Genomic DNA, 12,834 nt, shown 5'->3' on the forward strand with positions numbered 1-12,834 from the left:
GGTTCAGGTAGAGTTCCTAGTATAATAAAATCTAAGAGAAACAGCTTTAAATTAGTAAGTTCTCGGTAGTAAAAGGGTCTCAAGGAACAGGCAGTGTTAGTGGTAGAACCAGAGGTAAGACAGGATCTCCTCAATCCCTGCATCAGTCACCACTTTGAGAGGTTGTAAAATAAAGCCTTTAATAAATGATTATTCACGAAATATTGATGTTAAGACCATTGATAAACGATGCTAGTTGGTGATGGATAGTTGTTGACAACAGAGAGCTCTACCGAAGCAGAAATAATATAGGCAATGACTCCTCGCTCCTTCCACAACAGTATGTGATTCTCACCCCATTGTAGGAAACTACCAGGTGCCAAAAAACTGTTAGCTAGCGCAAAGCACGACCAATCGACGCGCGGTATCAAAGTATACACACTTGATTTAACCCTTGCTAAGAGGGACCATGGTCAAATGGCAAAATCCAGTATTCTCACATCGCAGGGAAAGGTGCTTTTTTATAGGGACGCGGTTTCTTAACCTTTTCCCCCAATCCATCCACGGATAGAATACCTTCCAAGCCCTATGGCTAGGTACTATATCTCGTAATTAATAACCTCACTTCCAATCTAAAGCTGGGCCCTTCCTAACCCCAATAAACCAATGAGTCCAAAGAAGAGGCCTTATGCACAGGGTCTGCCCGCTCCGAAACTCCCATTTGGCAAGGTCAAGACCAGTTTGTTCAACCAGTTTTTCTAGTTCCTTAGTTGTGCGGGTGCGGATAGTTGAGACGAGTGCGTCAACAAACATCATGAGCGGGATCAGCGGGAGCATATACGTGAAAAGGAGATGGACTGGGGAGCGTCTATATGTTGGTGTTGCAAGGGTGAATATGAACGGGTAGATGAGGGCTCCTAGGGTGCAGGAGAAGAGGGAGCTGAGGTCGCGTTGGGCGCCCTCTTGTATGCTGTGGGTGGATAAAATTTTGTTAGCATTTGTATTAACTGTTATATTGAGGGCGTTATAAGGAGGAAAGGTGGAAATCGTAGTCATACACAAATGCATCTGCTTCGCTAATCACACTTTTCAGGACACCAATAGCACTCTCATCATCGAAATGGTGGAAAGAGGCATTGAACATCCGACACTCTTTCTGCCTAGGATCAGGTGAAATGCGTTTGCAATCTCGTGCATCGAGTGGTGTCTCTAGGAATGTGATGCTGGTGCTATTCTCCGTGATTGCCCTCCATTGTTGAAGAGAAGGGTACAGGTCCGTCAAGACAAACTGCGCGGTGTCTTTGCCCTGTTCTGCGAGGGTGGTATTGAGGAGCCGTTCGATTATTGGCGTGGGACCCCCGGCGCCGGCACAGAGGTCGACAAATGTAAAATTACACGCATTTGGAAAATTCTGGATGATGATCTCGCTGACGGAGGTGGCAGGCGTATGAAATGTGAGGCCTGGGATGTGGAGATCCCACAGGCCTAGGAGGAAGGTTTGAGCATACCCCCGGAACCAGTGTGGGCACCATGGCTGGTCTATGAACTCAAAGAGGTGGAATCGGGGAAAGAGAATCATTGTATCTGTGTTATGGCTTGAATGGCCTACAAAAGGTGGCACATAGCTTTGAGAAGTTTGTGGTATAAAGTTGAATAGGGTGGTTAGGTGATCTCGGGGATTTATGATCGGTGATGTGGCCTGGGTGTTGGCAGATGCCATGAGGCTATTGGTTTTGTGTAACTGCCATGCACATTTCGACCATGTCCAGCTCGGGAATAAAGCTCGGGCATAACGATTGTTACAACTATTGTAATCGGGCCCGGCCTAGGTACGTTTGTTTGTCACTCGTGCTCGTACAGCATAGCATAAATGATGGGTCGGTGGCCAAGTTAGCAAAAAGTAGCCGAAAAATGGTTGACTTTCGAACTCGGGAATGGAAATGCCATGTGGTGACCACAATTTTACTCCAGGAATACTATCAGCCGGTTTCAATGGAGGATTCTTCATGCAAAAATATGAAGATGATTGGAGATGGAGTGGAGTGGATGACAGCCGTGATTTTCTGAGTTGTCCAGAAGACTGTTATTTCAAAGGCACATCAGTGTTGTCAAGGCCATGGTCGAATTGGATTCTCAAAAGGAAGGCTGTCTTTAAGCGCCTCCTAAACGAGCGAAGCGAGTTTGACCATCTTGCGGAAACTAAGCCAAATAAAGACTATTGATAGCTGCATGAAACTCTTACCTACTCAGACGGTTAGATCCAGCTCCATCTTCTCAAGAGCCACAATATGTTTTCGCAACACCATAACAGCACCAAAGCTAAGTCGGTGGCAGAAGACCGAAGCTTCAGATCCCTGTCCAGTCTGCTCCGATGTGCAGTTATGGTGCTCGATCATCGCCAGCGCATTTTCAATAACTTTACGCAACAGCCGCGGACGAGTGGAGGACGAAGACAAAATGGGCCGGTAATGCCAATCGAGTACATCTTCGAGCCCACGTACGCGGTGTTCCAGTGCATGCAGAATGAATTTGCGCGTCATGAGAAATACCTTTTCTGTATACTTGGAAGACTCGATGCGTCTGTCATCCTCTGCGGCGAGGACTTCAAAGCCGGCTTCGTCTGGGAGGGGCTTCTTTAAGTATAAAATATCAAACAAGAACATAAGGTAAAGGAGTAACCTACTATAAAAAGGATTATTGACCAGGACAAGTCCCATTATTGAGACTAGTACCTGCAGTAACGTGGATCTTCCAGGTGACCAGTTTTCTGTGGGATTCCGACTCGGCCATGTTCCAAGAATGCTTAGGCAGATAAGGCCATCTTCATATAGGTTGGGGCTGACAGGACCTTGTCCATATGTCCATGAATGGAAAGACATCGTAGGAGATTCATAGGGATACCTCGAATGGAGGTGCATATCAAACACAAATGGAGCATGCTCATACGGCGTCCCCTCTGGACCTATTATCATTACCCGTAAAAGATCCATATGTGACTCCCATGATCGTACAAAGATTCCCGGCGGTAACGAGGTTTTGAGTATCTTAAATTCGTCTCGAATGCATCTCGCACGATCAGCAATCGTGTTTGAGGTCTTATTGTTTATAAAGCGATGATCCGACGGTGGTAGATCTTCTAACACAGCGAAGCCTGGAGGAGATGACTCTGGCGTTGGTGGAGGCAGAACTGGTGGTACGCCGGGACTTTGAGATGTAGAAATAGGCAGGTTATCAGCGGTAGCATCCTTGTCAGAAGACGGAGGTGAATTATCAAAAGATATCTCTGGTAAACTCATCATGTTTTCTTCCAGCTCCTTAAGTTTGAGCCTGAGACTCCCATCTCGAACATGAGTATATCCATCAGATTCAAAAGAGTCATCGCTCTCATCCTCAACAATCCAACCACCACCAATCCTATCAGAATCAAGATCATCATCTTCATCTGAATAATCATCCGCGCCAGGGAACACTGGGGAAGAGTCAATCACTGTCATAATTCGCTCAAAGGGCACTTGAATATCATAGCAGCCGCTAGAACTCGGGAATCGAATAGTAATGGTGCCACTGGTATCCATTGCAACAATCTTGCCAAAAAAATCAACGGGAAACGTAGTTTATATCGCCGACGTAAAGGAGGGTTTCGTATTGTGGTTGTATTCTTGAACCAATCAGATGCAATCATTGCAGACTTTAGCATTTGAAGATGTATTGACCAGTAAACATATGCAATCATATTGTGCGGGCGAAAAGGACTGGCGGTTGTACCGCCCATAGGAGGTGAAACCATGATGGATTGGTCAACGGATGTTGGGGCAACAACGACTAGATCACCCTTGAACTTATTTAGAGCAGGGAAATTTGCAAGCTCGTAAATAGACACAGGTGTAATCGAATCATCTAGTTGGCCCATGGTCGACCCTGGGTTTAGCACATTTCCCCCATGCGTCAAGTCAACAGCCGAATTTTGATACCAGCGAACAAAAGCTGTTCGTTCTCTGTTTTCAACTGTTTGGACGATTCCAACTTGTTGTAAATGCATTGTCCCCTTCGAGTGGAAGAAACGTGGCACAGGACCACTGCTTGCATTGGCGGGCTTGTCGACAGTTTTGATGCCGTCCTTCAACGCAACTAGATCACCAGGACACAGTTCGCGCACCCAACCGTAGCCTACCTGCAAGCAAGTGGCACTTTCAGTGGTACAGCTCCCATCTTGCCATTGTACAATGGCCTCCGTTCTGGTCGAAACAATCTTGAATATGTTCATGTCGTACCCAAAGGTCTGATAGTTTGGGATGCGCCGATACTTGGGATACCTTTCCGCGGCACTTTCATTATGGAATCGGACCCTATCCCCAATACTAAGTAGAGAAGTACAGCTACCTACCATGGAGTCCTGATTTGGTGATCGCGAAAAATCGCATTTTATGGCATCTGCCTTCAATGTTGATGCCCTAAACATCTCAGTGGCAAGGATATCATCTTGAGGTCCGGGAGAAAACACATTGGGACATAGCCATTGGACGCGGACATCCTCCACAGGAGTCGCCAGCACATAAGTCTGGACCAATGACTTCTCACTCCCAAAACGACGACCGATCCGGCCGAGACTCGCTTTTTCCGCCAAAACTGATTGACCGGGAAAAGAACTTGACTCTGAACTCCAGAGGTAATTTTCGTCTTCTATGGCCCCTGTTTCCCGGCGGGCTAATGAGAGCAGATCCGCCGGGTTGGCACGCATAGGAACCCCTAAGGCAATTGGATCGAGAGGAGTTACAACTTCTGAGTCCGGAAGGAGTACAGTGATACCATGGTCGACTCTAATGATTATTCCTAGTTGCTGGCGATAGATGATATAATCCCCTACTGTGAACTCGTTGGCATTGCAGAGTTCCGATTGCGGGACGTCGTAGAGCAAGGAAGGGCTAGCTTGTGGAGCCTCAGAAACGGGGAAGCCTTCATGGCTGCCAACAGGTCTCTCTGTGAACCTCGGTTGAAGATGGTCTCCCGTAATAGGGTCGACTGGTTGATAAACAATCGGCTCGAGGGTGCATTTCGTTGTTGCACTGATCACTGTGCCATGCATCGTGTCATTTAAATCCCGCTTTACCGCCTCACCAAGCTCGAGGGAGCGATCAATGAGCTCCAGATCGTTTTCGTGAACGAGAGCGCTGCCATGCGAATCTTGAACGAAAACAATAAAAACATACCCCCTCGGCGGCTAGAGTTGTTAGAATGCATATAATGGAAAAAGGACAGAATATCCTTACGGTACCTGATTCCCGAAAAGCAGTAATATCTTTCTCGGGTACCGGAGTATAGCGGTAGATTGTGAAATTGGCCAGGGTTCCAGGTTGCACTATCTTTGATGGAGTTAATCCGCAATATCTGTTATGTTATCAACATAGGCAGCCAACATACATCATAGGGTGTTCTCTGTTTGATAAAGTTAGTTTGGCGGACGATAGTAGCTCTGGCCAACTTACAGCAACATGTCCTATTAAGGAAGGATCGGATTTGAGACAACAGAGGTCATTACGGTGGAACTAAATCGCCGTATTAGCGCAGTTGTGCCCACTGACAAATCGAAGGATGCACTCACTTTCTCATTAATCTCCATTCTAGCTATTCTAGCTTGGGCGTCCATGGGCGAATTGGATTGCAAGTCCATTGCACTGGTGGGGTTGCCTGTGTTATAAGAGCGGGCTGGATAGTATACCGTTACCAGTATCTTCTATACTACTCCCTCAGCTCAGATATATGCCGTTGGTGCTAGTCAATTGAAAAAGATAAGACGATGCAAGCTGGCTTCAAGCCTGCAGGGCCAGTAGATTGGAAATGACTATTGGTGTACCTAGATGAACATACAACTGTCGGGTAGCAGTTGGGGAAGTGACATGAATATGCCTGGATCTACCAAGGAGAAGGAAGGATACAAAAGTTGCATTTGCAGACAGAGGTGATAGGGAGAGCACGCAAGACTGCAAGAACCGTGAGGGATACATCATCAAGAGACCAACGGAACAGAGCGGCTGTCACATGCTAACTAGCTCCTTGGCCGGATTTCGCATCGACGCGAGTCTCGATCCTGAGGTCTATCGAGTTGTTTTTGAATTTGGCCATGGTCAGTTTGTCCGTTGGAACCCGCCGGAGACGACAGCTTGAGAGCGATTAGCTTCGACCACTGACGCCGCCGAGACTGCAAGGACCACCTTTTTTTTTTGCTCCTCCCCTACCACCACTTGCGCACCATTCTCACCATCACCCGCTGCCCACATACGGAGTACCTTGGAACTGCGGTATTTACTACCATTTCAAACTCTCCTTTTTATTTGGCCCCACGTCTTGATTCCATTCGGAACTTTACTGTGTCCGTGGTGATCCGTCTGATCTCGGCGCAGCCGCTCTTGAACCGGCCTTTCGCAACCACCTCATAAAACGCCCTCCCATCACCCATCTCAACACCCCAACCATGTCTGAACCCGGCCCCTCCTCAATCCCAACAAGTGCCGACCCTCGCAGTCAGCGCCCAACGAAGCGCCGCGCCGTAAGCCCCCACGGCGAACAAGCCGACGCCGTCGCCTCGCTCTTCCGCGACCCAAGCAAAGAAATAAGGTTACCGGGGACATCCACGCAAAAATCCGCGTCATCGCTTCCCGCGCCCCCGGAAATCGTCGCCAACGTGCAGGGTTCGTCGGCTGGTGCGGGGTCCGGCGAGTTCCATGTTTACAAGGCCAGTCGGAGACGGGAGTATGAGCGGCTACGGCTTATGCAGGATGAGGTTGATCGGGAGAAAGACCAGGATGTCTGGAAGAAGGAGCAGGAGGAGGTGAGGAAAAGGGACGAGGAGAAAACGGAGAAGAATCGGAAGAGGAGGGAAAAGAGGAATAAGGCGAAGGCGGGGAAGAAGAAGAATAATGGGGGTGCTGGGAAGGAGGATGATACAATGGACACTACGGCAGAGGGAAGAAGAGGTCCGACAAATGGGTCAGGGGGAGGTGATGACGGGGAGCAGACGGGGGTGGCTGTTGAGACACCGAGTGTTATTATCCATGAGGATTGAGGATTTAGGGGGGCAAGGAATGTACAATTTGAAGATACCCATTGTAATTTTAGTCTAGGATATTCATACAAATCAAGAGATTCATGGCATTATGTACGCATTTTTATTCCCATAGCCCTAACGTTTATTCATCGCCACCAGCGGGGGCACCCGGTTGCTGAGCAGTCTTACCACTGCAGATATCGTCGACGCGAAGTAGCAGGCATGCAGACTATTCGTGGTTAGCTAAAGTAAAATGGTTATATGAGGAACGGGATGCTTACCTCAACAGCCGTCTTGATGCTCTGAAGCTTGACGGCTTCCGGCTCCCAAACGCCGTACTCCTTCATGTCAACCAAAGCACCAGTGTCGCCATCAAGACCCCATGTGGTGTGTCCTTCGACGTGCTTGGCCCTCATACGGGTGAGAACTCGGATAGGGCTGGCTCCAGCGTTCTGTGCTAGTGTTCGGGGAATAACCTCCATAGCATCCGCCACGGCCTTGTACGGCCATTGCTGGACGCCTTCAATGGACTTGGCCAGCTGGCCTAGTTTAACGGAAACAGCCATTTCGATGGCACCGCCACCAGGGCACAAACGCGGGTGGAAAATGACGTTACGCGCAACGGACATGGCGTCCTGGAGGTTACGTTCAATCTCGTTGATGATGTCCTTAGATGGGCCGCGGAGGAGGATAGTGCAAGCCTTGGGGTTCTGGCACTTCCTCAGGAAAGTGAAGTATTCGTCGCCAATCTTCTCAATCTCGAAGAGACCGCACCCAGTTCCCACGTCAGATTCCTGGATATTGTCCACACGGTTGACAATCGTTGCACCCGTAGCTCTGGCGATACGGTTGTTGTCCGTTTTCCTCACTCGGCGGAGTGCTGTGACGTCGGCCTTCATCAAAAAGTGCTGTGCGAGATCTATACACCGATGTTAGAACATATCACCACTAGTAATTCATTGTAACGCTTACCAGAGACACCCTTCTCGGTGATAACAATATCGGGCTTCAAAGCCAGGACAGCGTCGCACATGTGCTTGACTTGCTCCTCCTCAATCTGAAGAATACGGTTCCAGTCGTCTTCCTTTGAGATTTCGATGTTGGTCTGCGACTCTCCCTTCTTGTACTCCAATGGGCAATCCAGAAGGATAACTCTGGGGTTCTCGATTCTTCTCCGCATCTTGGGGTGGGTAATGTCCTTGTTGACCATCACACCATCGATAACCTCGCTGTCCTCGATCTGACCACCGGGAATCTTCTCAATACGCGCGTAACGCTTGATGTCGACTTCTCTCTTTCCACCACCGGCATCGAAGGATACAGTGCGGACGGCTCTCAGTGCCAGGTCGCACATTAAATCAGACCATCTCGAAACGAACTTAGTCCCAATGGATGATTTAATGAGAGTGTACATCGCTTTGTCATCATCAATATCCACGGGTAGCGCGACCTCCTCAACGATTGCAAGTGCGTCTGCGAGGGCACGCTTAAAGGCCGAGATAATGACAACGGGGTGGATATTACGTTCGAGCTGAGGGAGGGCCTGGGCAAGCATTTCGCCAGCTACAACAGTCAGCAACATTCCATATGAGCCAGGTTGGCCAGATCATAGATATGAAGAAATACCGAGAATAATAACAGTGGTTGTTCCGTCGCCAACTTCCTCGTCCTGTGTACGACTGAGTTCAATCATGCTCTTAGCGGCGGGGTGCGACACCTCAATTTCTCTGAGAATAGCGTGTCCATCGTTCGTAAGAACAATTCCTCCCATGGGATCGAGAAGCATCTTCAACATAGCCTTGGGTCCCAGACATGATCGAATAATATCCGCAACCCTGAATGATACACGTTAGGACGGAAGCGGGGGGGCAAGTGGATTGGTCACGTACGTCTTTGCAGCAGTAATATTTGACAACTGGGCTCTGCGACCGACCTGTCTCTCACCAGAGTTGGTGTCTGATTCGCGTTAGTTCTTGATACAGTAGGGGGGTCAACTTTCTCGAAAACGTACTCATCACCACCACCGGAGCCTGCATTTTGGCGGTGTTTTTGGGGATGCAACGAGCAAAAGTGAAAGAGCACAACAGGTACCTGGGGCGACAGATGAATGGTATCCAATTCGAGGAAGGAAAACCGTCAAAAAGTCGTGTTCCGGGGGTAAAGGTCTGGAGATGTTGTGCCCGCTTCACCATCAAATTTACAGCGCCGCTCGAAGTGGGATTGCGGACTGGGAGCTCACCGCCACTATTCTACTTACGGACTAGTGTCTACTTCCCCTGTTCTTAAATCTTGCTGCCTCAGGAATAAACTAGTTATTCTCCAGGGTTCGGTTCAATAACTTCAGTCTTATTTCGACTAAGCCTAATATCAAATCTGCAGACTACGTAGCTCAAGGGGAGGGAAAGAAACCTTAACTCCATACCAAATACCCTAATGTGCCTCGCTTTCCCAAATTCCACATAGAAAATCCAAACGCTAATCAGCACTCCGAATTCACAATCAATCCAACAATGCATTAAGTGATCCCAATCACTTCTTGAAGATTTGTTTAAGGTTTCGGGTCCTTTTTCGAACTCCATTACACACCTTTGAAAGCAACGATGGGGTCTTTTTAGCAAAATGCTTCTCACTCTGGCCACCTTTTTGAAGAGTGCTAGCCTCCAGCTCATAGTACGGCCCAGAGCACCTCCACCACATATACTCGTCGTTAGGACGGGGTCGAAAGTAGTCATTTTCAACGACTGTCTCCGCTTCAGACATAGGAGATGCTTCGTGGCTACCAATGCCACACAATCTAGTGCGATTACCGGGAGACCTGTCCTCCACCCCATCTCCATCTGTAGGTGTATTTTCCTCTCCATTTTCCTGTCCAAAGTAAGCAGGAACCCACGTATGCCGTACCGGACACCAAGTCATGTCTTGCGGAGGCCCCAGGCTATCCGCGTTCGCCCCCTGTAAGACCCTCGCATCCTGCTCCCTTGTGGCCGCAACCTTCGCCATCATGTTCTTGAACCACATTTCCACGTATTTGCTGCACTCATTGTCCCTTGGTTCAATACTCAATTCAGGATCTGCTTCCTGCTTTTGCTCTGGCTTCTCGCGTTTTCGGTGTAGATAGCGGAGTTGACGCTCGCGCTGGGACTGCTTTCCCCGGGATTTGTTCTCCTGCCACCGTTGGACTCGTTCTGCGTGGATTTCACGCATATTGTTTTGAAGATGAAGTGGGAGTAGTGAAAGAGCCTCTTCGTCGAGGTCTGAGATAATTTCCTCTTCGGAGGTTGTGTAGTTGTCGTCGTCGTTGTCATCCTTTTGCTTCGCGGCTTTGTCGCGACGATAGAAACGACACTTTCTGGATTTGGGACGTGCTTTGGTGTCGACCTCCTTAGATGAGGGGGTCTGCGAAGCAATTGGCATAGGGACGACGTATCCGGTTCGATGGTGCCTTCTGGATGTTGTGCGTGTTTTGGCGTCAGTTCCATTAGATGAGCCCGGCTGGAAGAACGCCAACATGTCGAGGCCGTATCCGTTTTCTCCGTACCTTCTCGGCATTTTGGGCTCAGGGTTGGATACGTATTTGTGATGTGTAGTTTGTGGCTTGGGTGTTGCAGAAAGGACAAATTGAAGGTGGTTTACTTGTGCAATTGTGGTGTGAGGAATAGCGGATTTGATCTGAGAGAGGAGAAGTGGAGTATAAAGGGGAATGGGGCATTGTTAGTTTTATTTATAACCTACTTTAGTGCCATCCATCTGAGTGACTTGTGTACACAAGTACCTAGAAGTGAATTGGCCATGTTTAATGTGCTGTGGTAAGTCTCCATAGCAATCTAGATCAGTGAGAAGATTAGGTAAAATTGGAATATGAGAACATCAGAAACTTGCTTATTCACTAGCATTGCAGGTGAAGATAAGCATTAATAGACGAGGGTATCTAGTGGGGTGTTCCCAAACATCGTTACACAAATGTATCTGGCAGCCAGTAAGCAGCTCAAGAGTAGACTATAATACATGAAACAACAGTGGTCGCGCTAATGTAACCATTCTATCTTAAAATTTAAAACTCTCGGCTCTCACCAATGTCACAGATATCGAACACCCCAGTTTCAGGGATCTCATGTTTCTTCAATGCCTCCTTGAGCTTCTTAGGGGGCTCGAGGACATCCTCTTCAGTTAACACCCAGGTACCCCAGTGCATGCCCAGAGCTTGTTTGCACTTGGTATCCCGGAAGATCTCAACAGCGTCGTGAGGGTCTGCGTGCATAGGACTCATGAACCATCGTGGCTGATACGCACCAATAGGGATCAGTCCAAGATCGAACGGGCCACGGAACTCGCCCACTTGCTTAAAAGCAGGGCATGAGGGAAAGTTGTATTCCGGGGCGTGGTCATCGACATCATTTGGAAGTGTTGGCACCGAGCGATAACCAGTGTCTCTGGGTGGAGGACTCCTATTAGCCGTGACATATGTGAGAAAGTATGGTTTAGAACTGCTTACCCAGCGAAGTAAACCCTGCGGCCGCCGGACTCCACGTACCACGAGGCCCAGAGGGTTTTACATCGGTCAAATGGTGTTCTGGCGCTAAGATGCTGGCAAGGTAAACAGCCGATCCGAGCAGCAATATCGGCTGGTTTCGAGATTGTGCTTTGATCGGTTGTCTCCACCTGGGTCGAGGGTTGCGACGGAGAAAGGAGGATGTTGCGCTCATCCCACCAGTCAAGTTCTGTTGCATTCGATATTCCGGTCTTGTTAAACCATTCCTTGTTTCCAAGAGGGACAAAGAAGTGGCAGTTCGGGTGTCGCTTATGAATATCCTGGACAGTCGAAAGACACAAGTGATCATAGTGATTATGGGAGATCACGACTGCGTCGATGACAGGGATATCCTTGATCTCACATGGCGGCTGGGTATAACGCTTTGGTCCTAACCATGATAGTGGAGAGCATCGATCCTCGAAAACTGGGTCGAATAGTACTCGCAGTCCGCCAGGAAACTCGACGTAATAGCAAGCGTGGCCTAACCATGTCGCTCGCAGAGTAGACGTCTCGCGACTAGGTAGAAACTCTGGTTTCTGTACAGGAACAGTTGGAGGAGTGGTGTCAGGACGATTGCCCTTGCCAGTCACCATGTGCCTAACATTGGTGAGGATTTCATTCGTATGTCTCGATAACTAGGCCTTGAGCCGACTCACCATATAAACTGCCCCTGTTTGTCAAAAGGCGAGGTAAACGAGCTAAGTTGACTAATCAGTATAGAGCGTGGGCTGAAGTAGTGGCCAAGACTCACTCCCAAGGATTGTCAAACCCATTTTTGACATGATGCGCCTTCTTACTGGCATCATCTGGTGCGGAGGAGCCCGGAGAGGCAGATAATGTCAGGGCGTAGAGAGCGGCGGCCGTCGAGGAGGCCATCCTGAGCTTTGTAGTAGGAGTGAAAGTCCGAGAGAAGGGGGGACTTTTGCTGTATGAGCGAAAGGAAAACCAGCGTCGCAGATGCATGCCGGATACTACGCCGGGATCGCGGTCCTACGGGCAGAGAGGGAATAATATATTGTTCTTTGGTACATTTTCAGGTAGGAATCTCGCAAAATGGAACCGTTTTCTGGCTGATGGAAGCCACCGTTATTGCCGATAACCCCGAGTAATCCCTCCGGTCGCATCTCAGACTCTTCCGTGCTTCAGCCTTCAGACGGCCAAGTCGGCGGGTCAATTCCTCCGAATAGTTTTCAGACCCTAATTCAGAACTAAGTAATACCGTACGTACGCATTTGCCGAGTGGTGCTGACTGGGACCAAGCTAAGCATTAAGTTGTGCAAGG

General features: G+C 48.8%; 6 protein-coding genes across 6 annotated transcripts; 1 reads left to right on the forward strand and 5 right to left on the reverse strand.

Annotated features, from left to right (window-relative positions):
* Nucleotides 1-600: 600 nt before the first annotated feature.
* On the reverse strand, nt 601-1,699 carry APUU_30375A (uncharacterized protein; the record flags this gene model as incomplete). Its single annotated transcript, XM_041701460.1, has 2 exons — nt 601-949; nt 1,038-1,699. The coding sequence occupies 2 exons, from the start codon at nt 1,697-1,699 to the stop codon at nt 601-603; spliced, it is 1,011 nt and encodes a 336-aa protein (XP_041554344.1).
* A 526-nt stretch (nt 1,700-2,225) lies between these two features.
* Nucleotides 2,226-5,596, reverse strand: APUU_30376A (ubiquitin-conjugating enzyme E2; the record flags this gene model as incomplete). Its single annotated transcript, XM_041701461.1, has 6 exons — nt 2,226-3,448; nt 3,745-5,197; nt 5,247-5,339; nt 5,398-5,412; nt 5,463-5,522; nt 5,579-5,596. 6 exons carry the CDS (start codon nt 5,594-5,596, stop codon nt 2,226-2,228), a joined length of 2,862 nt encoding a protein of 953 aa, XP_041554345.1.
* An 852-nt stretch (nt 5,597-6,448) lies between these two features.
* On the forward strand, nt 6,449-7,039 carry APUU_30377S (PRKRIP1 family protein; the record flags this gene model as incomplete). The annotated part of the gene is made up of 1 exon (XM_041701463.1): nt 6,449-7,039. The coding sequence occupies one exon, from the start codon at nt 6,449-6,451 to the stop codon at nt 7,037-7,039; it is 591 nt and encodes a 196-aa protein (XP_041554346.1).
* Nucleotides 7,040-7,163: 124 nt separating this feature from the next.
* Nucleotides 7,164-9,057, reverse strand: CCT3 (chaperonin-containing T-complex subunit CCT3; the record flags this gene model as incomplete). Its single annotated transcript, XM_041701464.1, has 6 exons — nt 7,164-7,250; nt 7,303-7,940; nt 7,994-8,584; nt 8,648-8,856; nt 8,911-8,977; nt 9,033-9,057. The coding sequence occupies 6 exons, from the start codon at nt 9,055-9,057 to the stop codon at nt 7,164-7,166; spliced, it is 1,617 nt and encodes a 538-aa protein (XP_041554347.1).
* A 493-nt stretch (nt 9,058-9,550) lies between these two features.
* APUU_30379A (uncharacterized protein) lies at nt 9,551-10,570 on the reverse strand (the record flags this gene model as incomplete). The annotated part of the gene is made up of 1 exon (XM_041701465.1): nt 9,551-10,570. The coding sequence occupies one exon, from the start codon at nt 10,568-10,570 to the stop codon at nt 9,551-9,553; it is 1,020 nt and encodes a 339-aa protein (XP_041554348.1).
* A 502-nt stretch (nt 10,571-11,072) lies between these two features.
* Nucleotides 11,073-12,515, reverse strand: APUU_30380A (putative Zn-dependent hydrolase/oxidoreductase family protein; the record flags this gene model as incomplete). The annotated part of the gene is made up of 4 exons (XM_041701466.1): nt 11,073-11,451; nt 11,514-12,149; nt 12,209-12,250; nt 12,304-12,515. 4 exons carry the CDS (start codon nt 12,513-12,515, stop codon nt 11,073-11,075), a joined length of 1,269 nt encoding a protein of 422 aa, XP_041554349.1.
* Between the last annotated feature and the right edge of the window lie 319 nt (nt 12,516-12,834).

Source organism: Aspergillus puulaauensis, chromosome 3 (genome assembly GCF_016861865.1).
Source record: "Aspergillus puulaauensis MK2 DNA, chromosome 3, nearly complete sequence".
In the NCBI taxonomy this organism is placed as follows: domain Eukaryota; kingdom Fungi; phylum Ascomycota; class Eurotiomycetes; order Eurotiales; family Aspergillaceae; genus Aspergillus; species Aspergillus puulaauensis.